This window comes from Hyaena hyaena, unplaced genomic scaffold (genome assembly GCF_003009895.1).
Source record: "Hyaena hyaena isolate Hyena2069 unplaced genomic scaffold, ASM300989v1 scaffold_192, whole genome shotgun sequence".
Classification (NCBI taxonomy): Eukaryota; Metazoa; Chordata; class Mammalia; order Carnivora; family Hyaenidae; genus Hyaena; species Hyaena hyaena.
The window spans coordinates 2,035,615-2,051,818 of record NW_024080825.1 but is presented as its reverse complement, the minus strand read 5'-3'; the positions used below and the strand labels follow the sequence as shown (position 1 = coordinate 2,051,818).

The following is a 16,204-nucleotide window of genomic DNA, read 5'->3' as shown; positions in this document are numbered from 1 at the left end:
ACTATTGAATGGTTTCCTGAAAGAATCCCTCTGAGCCAGTTCTAGGAAGGCTAGGCGATGCCTACCGCCATGGTCTCGTGGTTACTTTCCTGGAGGAGAGGCAATTTTTGGGCTCCTCCAGATGGTAGCCAGACCAGAAGTGGGAGTGGGGGCTGGGGGGACAGAGAGTGGAAGGGGGAAGAGGGCATGAGGAGAGGTGGTGAGATTGGGTGGAAGGTAAGGAGCCAGGAAGATGGTTCCGAATCCTTTCCCATTTCTCTCCATTGTCACCCTTTAAATAGCATTTGCAGTGCAGGCTGGGGTGGTTGAAGATTTACCAAAAAGAAGGGGAAAGGAGGCAAGGGAGCCAAGTATGTGCTCCAGAATGTTTGGGGTTTGGTGATACAGCCATAGAGCTTTCCTTTTCACCCTATTTTCCCCAGATGCAAGCCTTACACCCACAAAAGTAAATATTTTTTTCTCATGTTTTGAGGCATCTCCCATCTTCCCAAAAATCCTCTTTTAACCCCACACCTCACACCAGCCACTGCCTATTCTCCATCTACTTCACAGAAAAATCTCATGAAAGAGTTACCCACCGACACTGTCTTTACGTTTCACCTCATATTTACTCTTCACTCTCCTGTAATTCAGCCTCTGCCTTATCCCTCCACTCAATCTGCTCTGTCAAGTCACTTTAGACTTCCCAATGCCAAATCCAATGGCTTGGTTTAGTCTTCATCTTTCTCGACAGCTTCTAACCAATCCCTCCTTCTGGAAACATTCCCCTCATTGGGCTTCCCTGACACCACGCCCTCCTGGTTCCCCTTCTACCTCTCTGGCAGCTCCTTCTGCGTTTCTGTTGCTGTCTCCTCATCTACCCAACTTCTAATTATTGGAGCTCCTTAGACTCTGCTCTTCTCTCTGGTTCTACTTCTGTTTTATATCTACCCTTCTCCCTGAGTGATATCATCTACTCCCATGGCTTTCAATACAACTACGTGCTGTTGACTCCCACATTTATATATTTTTTTCCACATTTATATTTTGAATCCAGAACCTTCCGGTAGCTTCTTCACTCAGTTGCCTCCTGGACATATCACCCAAAATCTGTCCATAGCCCCACCACCCCTCACAAAATCACTTCCTTCTTCATGCAGTCCTTTCCACCTTAAATGTCAATACTCTCCACCCAGATGGTCAAGTCCAAAACCTGGTAGGCATTTTCATTTTTTCATTTTCCACACTCCGTTCCACATCCAGTCAACCAGTAAGATCCTTGGATCTGCCTCCAAGATACACAGAAGACATGCCTTTTATCCATCCCTACTACCACCTTTTTTTTTTTTTTTTTTACAAATAGTTTATTGTCAAATTAGTTTCCACATAACACTCAGTGCTCATCCCCACAAGTGTCCTCCTCTATGCCCATCCCCCCCTCCCCCCCACATCCATCAGTCCTCAGTTTTTGTCAGCATTCAAGAGTCTCTCATGGTTTGCCTCTCTCCCTTTCCCCCACCATTTCCGCCCTTCTTCTCCCCCTTGTTCCTCCGTCAAGTTCCTCCTAATCCTCCTATACGTGCAAACATATGATATTTGTCCTTCTCTGCCTGACTTATTTCGCTCAGCATAACACCCTCAAGGTCCATCCATGTTGCTACACATGGCCAGATTTCATTCTTTCTCATTGCCATGTAGTATTCCATGGTATAGATAAGCCACATCTTCTTGATCCATTCGTCCGCTGATGGACACTTAGGCTCTTTCCATGTTTTAGCTATTGTGGAGAGTGCTGCTATGAACATTGGGGTCCATGTGCTCCTATGCCTCAGCATTTCTGTATCCCTTGGGTAAATTCCTAGCAGTGCTATTGGTGGGTCATAGGGGAGTTCTATTGTTAGTTTCCTGAGGAACCTCCACACTGTTTTCCAGAGGGGCTGTACCAGTTTACATTCCCACCAACAGTGTAGGAGGGTGCCCGTTTCTCCACATCCTTGCCAGCATCTAGAGTTCTCTGATTTGCTCATTTTAGCCACTCTGGCGCCTACTACCACCTTTTTTAAGCAAGTCACCATCATCTCCCACCTATAATAGCCTTACTAGTCTCTCTGCTTCTATTTTTCCCAACCCTAAAAACTTTTTCTCTAGACATCACCAGAGTGATTTTTAAAAAAAATATTATTGGGGCGCCTGGGTGGCTTAGTCGGTTAAACGTCCGACTTTCGCTTAGGTCATGATCTCACGGTTCGTGGGTTCGGGCCCCGCGTCGGCTCTGTGCTGACTGCCAGCTCAGAGCCTGGAGCCTGTTTCAGTCTGTGACTCCCTCTCTCTCTGACCCTCCCCTGCTCACGCTGTCTCTCTCTCTCTCTCTCCTAGAAATAAATAAAACATTAAAAAAAAATAAAAAAAAAATATTATATGGGGGGGGCGCGGTGCTTGGGTGGCTCAGTCGGTTGGGTGTCCAACTCTTGATTTTGTGTCAGGTCATGATTTTACAGTTCATGGGATTGAGCCCCACATCGGGCTCCACACTGACAACACGTGGAGCCTGCTTGGGATTCTCTTTCTCCCTCTCTCTCTCTCTGCCCCTCCCCAGCTTGCACACGTGCTCAAAATAAATAATAAATGTTTTTTAAAAAGAAAAAAACAAAATAAAAAACACATAAAAGTACTAAATAGATCACGTCCCTTGCTTGTTAAAACCCTTCAAAGGTTACCTTTACCAGAGTCAACAAGGCCCTGCATGAACTGCCCCTACCTACTCTTCACCCTCATCTCATTGTGTTCTTGCCTTGACTCAACACCCTTGAGACACATGTCCCTGATATCTCTTTGAATACATATTACTCCTTCCCATCTCAGAGACTGCTTTTCTCCCTTCCTCCATGCCCTCTCCCACCACCCATGGCATGACCACTTCCATCTCATCTTAAATACCATCTCTGTAGAGATGCCATCTCTGACCACACTAACTAAAAGAGCACTCCCTTAATTCTCTATAGCATCATAGAGCACTAAATATTTCCTTTCATCACTTAATCATATTCTGTAATTACTATGTTTGTTTGTTTTTATCCTCCCCTCCCCACTCTTCTTTTTTTTTTTTTTTAAAGATTTTATTTTTAAGTAATCTCCACACCCAACATGGGGCTCGAATCCACCACCCTGAGATCGAGAGTCGCATGCTCCACTGACTGAGCCAGCCAGGTGTCCCTCATTTTTGTTTTCTTAACTAACTTCCTTAACTACCTCTTATCTGCTTTACTCTGCTAGAGTAAAACTCTCTCAGGACAGGTATCTGTACGTGTATCTGTTTGGCTTATCACTGTATTTCCAGTACCTAATAACAGAATTCCTGACACGAATCAGGTACTCAATATTTACGTAACGAGTGAATAAATAATTACCTTTAATATGGTTGTCATGAAGACTGAGCAGCCCATCAACACAAAGATCATAAGGCCTGTCACTCTTTGTTCTCGGATGCCCAAGAACTTGGGTTGTTCTCCAGGAGCAGAGCACTCAGATTCTAGTTTGAGGCTGTTCACATGTGTGATGGACAGGACAGTTGCTGCCACAAACCAGGGCAGGCCCATGATGGAGCAGACACCCAGCATGATGGCCACCATCAGCAGGTCCAGATGATAGCCACAACCTTTCTGTGGGGAAACAGATTCTCCGTCACCACCAATGGACTGGCTGTAGTGGGGCACAGAACAGTGAGCTGAGTCTCAGGCCCAAAGCAGGAAGGGGTGTATGGGTAAGGAAGAAGGGGTCCAGGGATCCCAGATGAATCTTCCAGCCCCTCCCAGTGTGGAGGGAAAAGAGAAGAAAAAGAGCAACCTTAGCCTGTCCTATACACGCCATCTCCATTTTTTATTCAAGTGCCTCCAGATTTCACCCTAGTCTCATGCATTTGAAGATTCGTCCTTTCTTGCAGAGTAACCAGAGGTCAAGCCACATGTTGACCATTCTAGTGGTAGACCATACAGGAGTTGGAGGTAAATGGCTTCTTACAAACACCCCCAGATCCTTGCCAAATATGGATTTGCCTACTCTAAGTAAGGAAAGAACAGAGATGAAGGCATGAAGCCTCTTACTGATAAATGTGCTGGACTCATATCTACCTCCTGGGAATCCTTGGACTCAAGGTTCAGTCGGGAAACTCCAGTAACAGACACCAATGGGACTCTTGGAAACAGTGGCCCAAACTCTGACCTGAACCTCAGAAAGACAAGCCTGGATAGGGACCACACGGAAATGTGCCCACCTACCTTCCCCAAGGTTTGAGAGTAAACTAATGGAGTCCAAGCTCCTTTCACACCATTCCATCATGCTCTACTCTAGTTTCATGTCCAAACCAATCTTTGTCACCAATTAAGGGATTGGAAACCTCTGGGAACCTTTTATGAGTTCCTTCTATTCTTCTATGACTGCTTTTATCCAGGTTCTATAGTTCCTCATCTAAATGGGCTTACCCTAAAATAAAATAAAATAAAATAAAATAAAATAAAATAAAATAAAATAAAATAAAATAAAATAAAATAAAAAGTGACAGGCTGCCATTCGTCTTTCTAGGTCAGAACTTTTTGTTACCTTGAGCTTGTGTTCCTTCCTGTTAATGATGACAGCTGTGATCTGCTGGTCCATGAATATTAAGATAGTGCAGAGAAGAGCTGGGATAATTGCAGCGATCACAGTCCACCAGGGATTGGGGCCAATGGGACTAATAATCCACCCTCGATCATCTCTTGTTGGCTAAAGGGGGAAAATACAGTTTTGTTTTTGTACTTTAACTATAGTCATCAGGGCAAAAGAGATTAAACTGAATCACAATATCCACATTATTTTTACTCTTAAATGAGAATCCTTAAAAAAGGCATGAAATGTAGCAACTCCTTAGGAAACCTATGACCTTGTTCCAAATCCCCTTTGAGTCAATCCTCGATTATTAACTTCCTGTGAAATATTCATTAATACTTTACTTCCTGCCCCTACTCTCCAAACTCACCCCCACAGAAAGCAGCTTTATCTTAACATTAGCCCAAGTAAAATAAAATCTGTTGTCAAAAAGGAATTTAACACAATTATAATTAAGGCAAATATAAATAATTTTGACTATCTTCCTTATTGCTCTGTTCCAGAAGCCATATAGTGTATGCCTAAAGCACAAATAAAGGCAAAGTAGAGCCAGTTGCATGGCTTAGATTGTATTGGCCCAGGGGCCTTCTCCCATCAGCAGTATAACAGAAGCCCAGGTACTTGAGACTTGAGAGAGGAGCTCAAGACTAATGAACTTGGGGACTTGTTTAATCTAGGACCCTCTCCAATGCTCCTATAAGACCACTACTGTTTATAAATCTTATTTGGGTGTTCGTGACATACTGAAACTCTTCTAGGTGCTCTGGGGAAGAAAAGTTCCCCTTGTTTGGCAAGTAGTAATGGAAGATGAAAGGTCAGGGATACAAACTGGCCCAGAATTGAACCAAACTTAATGAGCAAAGCAAAGACTATTACATCCAAAGTACTTGGCTACATGTTGGTTGTGACTCTAGGACTCAAAGACTCTTTGAAGAGCTCCAAATTATGAATGGGCTAAGTTCTGAGTGTTTATAGAATCTATGTCTCTTTGGTAACAATGTTCTATGTGATAGTTAAGTTCTTAGGCCAACACATAAATTTACAAAACTCTGACTGACATTAACACATTAGTAATAGTACTAGCCTTCAGACTGAGTCTTAATCACTAGGGGCCATGTGATATAACAGGGAAGGAAACAAAGAAGAAAATTTCTCCTCTGCTTCCTGAAAGCAAGGCCTGCCAACAAGCAGCATTTTCTTTGACATTCTCCCATTCCATCTCTCTCCTACCCCCCAGAGCCCTTCTTCCCAGATGTCCCAGAAAAATTCAGTACCTTCTGACTATCTAAGCCTACCCATCAGGGAACCTTTCCAAGGAGTGCTTAATGTTCTCAAATTAATTATTTTTATACAAAATCTATTCCTCCTGGAGGGTTGACCTCAGCTAGGTATTAGAGAGAAAGCTGATTGCGCTCATTCACACAAAGGTGAGAATGACATATTCTCAGAGGAATTATATTTTTAAAGAGGGTGTTTTTCAATCCCCCAACTTCTAACTGATGGCATTTCAGTGCATTTAACAAAATAAAATAAAAAATCTTCAGGCAATATGGAAAAAGATATTTTTAACCAGGCCTATTTCAGGGAGGGAGAGAGAAAGAAAGGGAAGACAAAGGCACAGGGTACAGGGATGTTTACAAGTCAAGGACTGTCTTTCTTCCTGCCTTCCTTCTCGTCCCCAGCCTCTCCTGTTCTTCTCATCATGTGATTCTTCTCAAGTCACCGAGTATGTCCAGGCTTTCCCTCCCCTCTGGTCTGCAGGGCTCTATGGAGCCGAGCTCAGCCTTCCCATCTTCTCTGTTACTCAGTTCCCCTAAAATGAAACAGACCTAGACTCCCCACGTACAGATAATTTGTTTTACTTCTTTCGTATACATTTTCAGCAAAATATTGTAGGTTGTAGGGAGTTATACAAAGAAACAATGAAATAGGGTTGAAGAGCTGTCCCGGTTACTCCGGTAGGAGCATTAGACTATGGGTGAAGCCCCCAGGCCAGCTCCCCTCTTCACAAGGCAAGATCCCGGAGGAGAAGGGCCAGCCCTGATTTAGCTTCTTTACCCCTCCCAGTGCCCATATACAGCTGAAGCTCAAGGAAGGTGCTGCTAATCAGACTTTTTCCAGGGACCCACATTTCCACTATGTGTGGTATGTGGGTACACATGCAGATTCCTCTGTCATAAATCTGATCTTTTCATTCATTAAACCACCTTAGGTGTTCTGTTCCCTGATTTTTCTGGCTTGAACTCAGCCAAGCCTTGAAGAGTTTGATCTTCTGAAAGGTAAGGCATGAGGGACAAAGTTTAGATTTTGGGGACTGGAGAACGCAGGATATGGGGAGGTCTTTGAAATTCACTTGGGACCAGATTCTAGGAAACCACATGAGGGCACCAAGTACCCGTGAAAGCTGTTTACCTTGAACACACTGGGAACTTGAAGTTTTGGTGATGGGATTCCAATCAAAAAATCAATAATCACCATTGTGAAGATAGTGAGGAAAACGGCAAAGTCACTCACCATGGAACGTACCTGGCATGAGAAAGGATTGGAAAAGTGTTTTATTAACCTAAATGCAGTAGAAGAGAACTTAATATTGTAAAAGTTTTAAAAATCCTAAGAATGCTTTAATGTTATAATTGAATTAATACAACCCTATGTAAACAACAGGAGTATGTTAATATGCCCAAGTTAATTCCCCCATAGGGTAGGTATGATGGCAAAGAATGAACCATTTGACAAACTCTAATGTAACCACCCTGACTGTGAAGAGCTGTGTTTGGGACATTCATGCCCAGGTTTGGTCAATAGTTCTGGGAACTTGGAATAAGATTTTCTTGGGCCAGTCAAGGTCCGTTTGTGCCAGCCAAGGGCCTTGGTGGCAGCATCGACTCCTCTTCTCCCTCATGCCCGACACCTCATCTACCTGCATGAAAGTCCTGTTGGCTCTACTTCCAGAACATATCCCAGATCTGAGCACTTCTCACCTCCTCCACTGTTCCTACCCAGACCAAGGTCACCATCAGCTGCTATCCCCAATAAGTACAGCAGACGCTTAACCTTGCTTCTGGCCTCCTTTAAAGCCATTGGACGGACCAAACCAGTTGGATCATGTCAATTCACAAAAACCCTGAAATGGTTCCTCATTTCACCAAAAGGTAAAAACCCACAAGGCCTTGGCCTATGAGGCCCACACACTGAAATCATCACCTCTCTGATCCCAGTCTCTAACGCTCTCCCACTCGCCCGTTCTGCTCCAGCCATACAGACGGCCTCATTGTTTCTTAAACAAGCCAGACTCACTCCCACCTTAGGGTCGTTGTACTTGTTCATCCCTCCACCTAGAATGCTTTTTCTCTGAGTAACTTCTTGGCATAGCTCCCTCACCTCCCAATCTTCGTACAAATATCACCTTCCCTATGAGATCTTCTCTGATGATCCTACTTGACACTGGTCACCATTCTCTACTCCAGCACCGTCTATACTCCTTTTCTGCTTAATTTTCTCCATAGCACTTACTACCATTTTCTGCCTGGGAGGACTTTATAGTTTAGGTCAGCTTTAATAAAATACAGTGCCTCTAAAATGCCCAGCATCTGCCTTCATCTGAACTTCCAACAGAGATAGAGCAAAATATATCCTAACCTGCCTTTGCTTTCCTTTGAAACCTGAGGTTTGCAGCTTCTTGGCCCTGGTTTTGTTAGTTCTCTGCTGAATGGTACACCAATTCTCTGAACCTGCACTTGCCCGCACCATCATGAGCCATCTTGGGTCCATCTGACCATCCTGGGGCCCAGTGGCCCTTCTCTCCTCTGAGCTCCTATGGCCCCTGCATCCCGGGTTGGCGCCCAACCCTATACTACTGTATCATACGGACCTCTATATTTTGTATGTTTCTCCTTCCTATATGATGGCAGAGACCGTGTTTTAAACTTCTTTTATATCCCGGATAACACTTAACCCAGGCCTCAGCAAGCAGCTAGTAGAGAAGTGCCACTTATTAACTATTTGTCCAGACCAGGAACAATGACCCAGTACTAAAATATGTACTTCCCTTAACTACTATGTAGCACCCCGGAAGTCTAAGAACGTGTTTTAGTCCTGCATCTGTGTACCATAGATAACTAATCAACTGAGCTCCCCACCCATTCGGACTTCCTGCTCTGCAAATGTACCTGACTGAACCCTCACTTACAGAAAAACCACCATTTCTCATGCTTTGAATTCCTTTTCAAAGCAAAAGTGCCCCCCCCCCCCACCGTTCACCACTCTACACCCAGCCTCTAATTCCGCTCTACTAAAACTGGTCATGGTCAAACAGCTCCATTTGTATCAGGAAAGATGACTGAGGCTTCTAACAGTCACGCAAACCAAGTTGGGAGTATTTGGGCCGCTATAGTCAGTGTGCCCAGTGATTTCACAAGCTGCCATGAGAGCCATCCCTGGGAAGAGACTTTGGGGTCCCCTATGTGTCCAAAGTGGTCATCCTGCTTTACTAGACTTAGCAGCCAGTTCCAGCTATTGCATACTACATATCCCAACATCCTGGAAATGACACGTAACAGCATTCTGGAAATGAGAGTTAATAGCTTTTGCAGAACCACTTTAAACTCCCCCTGATGCTTTTCTTTAAATCTCCACCCACCACTGTGGGACTTGAACTTATGTCCCCAAGATCAAGAGTCATGTGCTCTCCTGAATGAGCCAGCAAGGCACCCATCACCTGGCGCTTTTAATCAAAAACTCTGAAGTATTAACCCCTCAGCCCACACCACACATTCATGAAAGGCTGCCAGACTCTAGAAGAGAATGCCATCGTGTGGCTTGCCAGGACATCTGGAACTCTCCACCTGCCACTCTACTCAGCAAGCAGCACGGAAACGGAACAGACTTTGTTACGTTAGAATGCTCACGCAGAAGAAATGAACACGCGTGCTACCTACTCTGGTTGGGAAATAGCGACTTGTCTTAAATGTCTTTAAGGTGCTCGAGAGGATGAAGGTGGTGAAGAAGAGAATGCAGGACCAAAAGAGCACGTCAGGAGTATAGGGTCCATGGTGGCCGCACGCGGATCCTGTGAACTCTCCGTGCATCTCCTGGCACTCCTGCGGGAACAAGCATTCTGGGTGACGAAAGGCAGGCACGAGGGACTAGACTGCTCCGGCCTCCCGAGCCCACCACTCACTGCCGCCCCACGGTTGCTGCGGAGTGCAGGAGGCCGGCAGTGTCCACTCGACCCCGTGTGCCTGTGGAGCGCTCGCCTGCATAGGCGCCTTCTGAGTACGGTGGCTCTTGAGAGTCCTCAGACACTTTGGAAAATGAAACCAGGATGGCCCAAGCAGGCATGAAGTCCTGGCAGGGCCCTGGCAATCTGTATTGCTTATATTACAGAGGACTTCCAAATTGGAATATTCTTCCAGCCGCAGAAACCTGGGTCTGCCCCTGCCTTGCCTGGTTTCGTCCCCACATACCCCTAGTGCAGGGTGTGCGTGGGAGGGAAGAGAAAGGCAATCTTCTTTTCCCTTTATGTACAAGAGGACTTTTGCTGGGGCAAAGTGGTCAGCAACAACAGTTTAAATAAATAAATAAATAAATAAATAAATAAATAAACTTTATTTTCGAAAACACCAGACCATGCTGAAGGGCGACCGCTCTTAAACCTGGCAGTCACGATGCTGTAATACAACTCCCAGACTTACACTAACGGTCAGGTTGGCCCAGTGGACTTCTGTTGTCACGATATTGTGGTCCTTCCAGTACTGCAGGGTATGATTGTTTGGGTTTTCTGGGAGAGTACACCTGCAGCTGAGGGGAAAAGGAAAACAAGGATTCCTGAGCAAAGCAGCCAAGTATTCGACTAAAGAGTTTTAGCCATGGCTGGACTAAAGGCTCTGCCAGAGCCTGCCTTGTTTCTCCTTTGTCCGCCGCAAGTCCCTGAGATTTGTCCTGTTGCTTGAGGCCCAGGGGTAGGCCCAACCACACCCCTATTTTTCAGTCAGCCATTATAAACGCAGACACAAATCAGCACGTGGGTCTTGAATTAAACTGTGCCGGCAACCAAGCTTGGCACAGAAGGGGCCCCCTGGTGGTCTCCTTGCTTAGTTTCTTTCTCTGAGGCCCTTCCTGTGAAATTCAATCTACGAAGCAAGGAGGACGTGCTATCCCACTCAGCTCTCAACAGTCTCCTGGAGCCTGGATATCTCCTGCTCTCTATGCCCTGCCACATTCTCAGTACACTCTCAACATGGAAGCTCCTGGAATTGTGATGCAAGCTCGCCTTGACACTGGATTATTCCTGGTAATATCCCACCACCATGGCCTCCTCTCCCATCCAACGGACCAGATCAGACTTGTCCCTCTGGCCACCATGCTGCCTCCCAGTCCCACAACGAACACAGCCATTCCCATGAACTTTGCATCATCTGTGAATTTAATGAGCATACCTTCTAAGGATATAGTATGACAGAATTAAACTACAAAAAGATCTCAATAGATTGTAATAGGAGGAAATCAACAAAATAAAAAGTAATAGGGAAAGCCATAAAGTCCTGCATTTAGGTCTACAAAATCAATCTCAAACTTGGAACAACAAAGATGTCCTTCAGTAGATGAATGGATGAACCATATCTATAACTACACAATGGACTATTATTCAGCACTAAAAAGAAATGAACCATCAAGCCATTAAAAGACATAAAAGACCTTTAAGGCAATAACACTAAGTAAATAAAGCCGATCTGAAAAACCTACGCACCGCAGGATTACAACTATATGACATTGTGAAAAACACAACATAAAGACAGTAAAAAGATCAATGATTGCCAGGTTTGAAGTGGTACCGAGGGATGGGTAGGCAGAGCATAAAAAAAATTTTTTTGAGACAGAGAGAGAGAGTGCCTGTGCAGGGGAGGTGCAGAGAGAGAGGGAGAGAGAGAGAATCTCAAGCCAGCTCTGCACTGTCAGCATGGAGCCCAAAGAATGATGACCTCACGGTTCATGAGATCATGACCCGAGCCAAAACCAAGAGTAGGATGCTTAACCGACTGAGCCCCGCAGGTGCCTCCAGAGCACAGATCTATAAGGCAGTGAACCATTCTGTATGACACTATAATAGTGGATATATCATTTATAGATTAATCAAAACTCATAGAATGTACAACACCAAGAGTGAGCCCTAATGTAAACTGCAGACTTTGAGTGATAATTATGTCTCAATGTAAATTCATTGGCTGCAACAAACTCTGGAATAGTGTGGAGCAGGGGGTGGAAGGAGACACTCTGTTCTCTGCTCAATTTTGCTGTGAACCTAAAACTGCTCTTAAAAAAAAATCAGTTCCACATACTAACATAAAATGATTTAAAGAGCTGGAGAGTTCTAGGTTCACAGCCCCAACAGTAGAATGCAAGTAAGAAAAACACCATCTTGAGCTTTATTAACACAAAATTACAGAGTCCAGACCCAAAGTCTGGTCACTTCTGTCAGTCTTCCTCCACTGAGTCTCATGAGGGCCGATCCTTTGTCTGCCATGTTCACCACTGTCTCCAGGGCCTAAAACCATGCCTGGCCCACAGAGTAGGTGCTCAACAAATGCTTGTTAAGTGAGTAAATGAATGACTGAGAAAAAGGTCAAAGAATGAACCTTACTCCAATGCCAATCAGCAGTCCACCAGGCTTCAAAGATTATACTCCCCTAATGGTGGTTATGGTGTATGAAAATAATTTCCAAATTCTAAGAAAATTATTTTATGAATTCTGACTTTTAAAAGGTGAATAAATGAATGCGCAGAACCTATGCAAATGTATCCATGGCTAGTCGGCAGGCCCCTCCATGCAGTGTGCTCTCTCTGCTCAGACGGTTTCGGGTTGAAATTGTTCGCTTTACAACCAGGCTCTCCACATCAGAACCATACAGCCTTAAAGCAGGGAATTAGATGTACAGAGCTAAAGGGTGAGGATCTTTAGTCATAACTGGGAGAATACTGTTCCAGAGAAGAAGTGTTTTATAGGACCAGACTCTCCTGGATGCTTGACACCAGAGCCAGACACCGTGTTTCTTCTCCACCTGATCAAAACTGTATTGAGCATGTGAAGAAAACAGCCTCTTGGGTTGAAATCTAGGTAAGTAAATAGCTTACTAGATCCTTAGGAAACAGTAAGAGACATGTTGGATCTGCAGGGAATTATTAGTACATCTCTACCTAATGATTCCTAAGAGTAGCCTGTACATACTTTCAGAGAATCTTGACAAGATGCTTCAGGGACTCACGAGTCCTTGTAAAAAGAAGTTCCTCCCAACAACTAACTTGAATTCTCCCCGCTACCTCTGCAGCCTACTTTTGTCTCGTGCCTGGAACCGAAAGCCCGTGCTCTGGAAAGCAACTCTCATGCCCCCTCTGAGTTTCGTCCTTCGTCCATCCTCTCCATCATCATTTCTGATGGCAGTGATGCCACTTCTGGTGGACCACCCTCCGCCCCGGGGCTCCACAGCCTTATCTGAGTCCTATTTCCCAGAGAAAGGGCCAAGACACTTCCTTAACATGAGCTACAAGTAACTGCCTGGTGCACTGCATCAGCCAGTAAACTCAGGCCCACTGCTCAATTTAAAAAAAAAAAAAAAAAAAAAAGGACCCGCAGAAAGCATACTTACTAATACAGGCTAAGGTGGTCCAGTTGGCTGTGCATGTGGATGGGGTAGGTCTCTGCCAGGTGAATGAGCTTTTCTATTGCTTCATAGATGAAAATAATGCAAATCAGGGAGGCAAATGCTTCTTCGGTGAAGCGGGTAATGTAACAGACAAGGGAACTGGCGTCAGTTGCCACGAGAACGATACACAGGAAGGCGGTCCACAGTCCGATACAAGCGCGCAGGGAGAGGTATGAAAGAGCGTAATCTCTGAAACAACACCAAAGTTCGTCAAAAAGCATGGACGGATGCGTTACAAGACAAAGGGTCAGAAATGTGGTTCATTCATCTCATCTCATCCGTTCCAGTACTGCAACCCCGTTTCTCCCAAGCTGACTGTACTTTACTCCCAAGCGATGCCCAGGGACAGCTGTGACAAATAGATTTGCTCCGCAGGTGGTATCTGCCACAGCATGGGTGTGGAAAGCGGAGAAGGAAGGAACTGGCCACACAGTGTCTGCCATTACTGCCCAATGTGATTCAGGTCTTATTGGTACTGTTAGGAAAAAGGGGGCCAGCCTTTATTCCACATGCTCCTACTTCCAATCCTGAACGAAGAAAAGATTTGATAGGGAAAGTAGGGAAACAAGGGCACTGCCAAGCCCCGACCGTCACCAGCAAGCAGAATATGAAGGAGGCGTCTTAGGCCAAATTAAAAATTGACTTGAGAGGGGCGCCTGGGTGGCTCAGTCTGTTGAGCGTCCAACTTCGGCTCAGGTCATGATCTCATGGTTCATGGGTCTGAGCCCCACATGGGCTCCGTGCTGACAGTGTGGAGCATGCTTGGGATTCTCTTTCCTTCTCTCTCTGCCCCTTTGGCATGCTCTCTCTCTCTCTCTCAAAATAAATAAACTTAAAAAAAGAAACTGGTTGGAAATTAAAGTGAAGGAATTTGACTTAGCTAGGAAAAACAAAAACCAGTACTACACCGTATGTTAACCAACTTGAATTTAAATAAATTTTTAAAAAAGATAAAAAGTCAAAACTTCAATAATGGCTGAGGGATGTTATTAATAAAGCTCTTTAAGATTAGGAGATCTACTACTTTAGGTACAGTACTACCTGTGGGGCAGGACAACAGACCAAATGATGTGCTTTCTTTAGGTTTTTACAGTCCAGAGTAACATCTGCCTGCTTGTGCTCGCCCGGGATCCTGGCCTTCAACCCCAACGGCACAATAACACATCCAGTTAGAGTTTTCAGAAAACCAAATGTCTTACTTGCAGAATTTGAACAAAATCTTTTCAAAGACAAGCACTGGCCCAGTACTGCCCAGGATGGTGAGAGCCTGTCCCGCAAACAAGGAATAGGCAATCCCGGTCATGGAGGCTCCAAATAAGGATTCAATCGCACTCTGAGGGGGGAAAAGAAATCATCAGAGTCTGTAACCAGGAATGTGGGCTCATGTGCATCCCTGTCTTAGCTCTCATGTGCACCCTGACAAGCCATTTGCTTGTATTTCATCTTAGCAAGAGTGAAGTGGAAACACAGTCTAATGCTCCCGTAAACGGACACCGCTTTGATAATCCACGTGCCCACACCCAACCGCATATGATTCCTTAACTAAGTCCTGTTCTTTAGCGACTCAATTCAGTACTTAAAGATGCATAGGAAGCACAGTGATACCATTCATACTCTGAGCCATCATTCAGAGTCACCTTAAATGTCAAATGACACTGATATATCTGTTTCCATCCTTTGGAGCACCAGACAATTCAATTGGGCAATCAACTACTGAAATTGATATTCAAGCAGACAGGAGCCTGTTCTAAAGGGAAAGCTGTGTTGCTGCTTGGTATGAAATCAGAAGACCGCAGTATTCAGGAGAAAGAAGCCAATTTCCTCAGTCCTAGCCCAGAGGATTTTCCCCTCAGCAGACTTTGCTGCCAACACAATATTGTAAATCTTGTTTGGGGCCAATAGAAGCGGTTAAAGGTCCTTACTATGCGTCCCTCGGTGGCTTCTCCGAGCAATCCGCCAAAGGTGATGACAGGTGACATGCAGGCACAGTACAGGAACAGAAAAGAGGCCAGACACTGTAAACTGAGTGCATCCCGGTAGTCGCTCCAGTACCAGGGGGCCTTCCGCTTGATGTCCAGCACCAAGCCCCCAAACAGCCTGTGGAAACATGGCAAACAGGCCTCTAGCGTGGTCCCTCTTCCATAGGAGTATCTGAACAGCACACATTTGAAACCCACTTCAAATGTGCTCTGAAGACATGCTTTGGCTTCGATGTGACCCCAAGTACGAGAGATCTCTCTGGGGTCAGTACAGATTCCATTGACAAGCAAGGGCATGAATCTGAATGACTATCCCAAGCATCAAAAGAATTCCTTTGGGTGCGTATACTGCCCATTCAATAAAAAGTTCTAAAAAATGAACACGAAATTAAGTCATAGCCTCAAATTTCAAATTCTGAGCGGTTAGGAGGAAGTGTGCCAAAGCAACTCAAGGTATTAACGTGGTTAGTTGTATTACATGTATGGTAGCTAAAAGCCCCATCACATGCGCTTTCCTACGCTGAACAACTGCCCACCTTACTGTTGAGAAATTAGCACAAGAATTCATTCATGCGGTTGACATGTAGTAGCAGACACTGCGTGCCAGGCATCGTGCCAGGTACTGGAGACGCGGCAGTGAGCAAGACAGCACGGCCCTTCTCTAGCGCAGGAGATAGGCAGTGCTGTGAGGGTGCCACGGCAGCATAGGATGGGGGAGGGGGGGGGTTTCCACAGGGACTCAGAGAACGGACCAGGAGCTGGCCCGATGAGGCAGAGGGGCTAGCGGGGGTGACACCTGGAGGTGTGAGTGTATGGCAGGTTCTGAGAGCTGACGCAGATACAGCCATTTAAGACAGTGTGAGGAGCAAACACCAATAGGCAAGGAAGGTGACGCTGGAGAAGCCA

The 16,204-nt window shown here is 45.2% G+C and overlaps 1 protein-coding gene across 1 annotated transcript in view; it reads right to left on the bottom strand.

The window, feature by feature from the left end:
- Positions 1 to 16,204, bottom strand: part of SLC4A8 (solute carrier family 4 member 8) — a 49,656-nt gene that overhangs the window by 16,336 nt on the left and 17,116 nt on the right. The window contains exons 10-17 of the mRNA XM_039241403.1: positions 15,242 to 15,416; positions 14,519 to 14,652; positions 13,263 to 13,508; positions 10,314 to 10,419; positions 9,558 to 9,719; positions 7,033 to 7,146; positions 4,576 to 4,737; positions 3,387 to 3,638 (exon numbers count right to left, since the gene is read on the bottom strand). Coding sequence (XP_039097334.1) covers positions 3,387 to 3,638; positions 4,576 to 4,737; positions 7,033 to 7,146; positions 9,558 to 9,719; positions 10,314 to 10,419; positions 13,263 to 13,508; positions 14,519 to 14,652; positions 15,242 to 15,416 — 1,351 coding nt within the window. The remainder of the gene's footprint in view (positions 1 to 3,386; positions 3,639 to 4,575; positions 4,738 to 7,032; positions 7,147 to 9,557; positions 9,720 to 10,313; positions 10,420 to 13,262; positions 13,509 to 14,518; positions 14,653 to 15,241; positions 15,417 to 16,204) is intronic.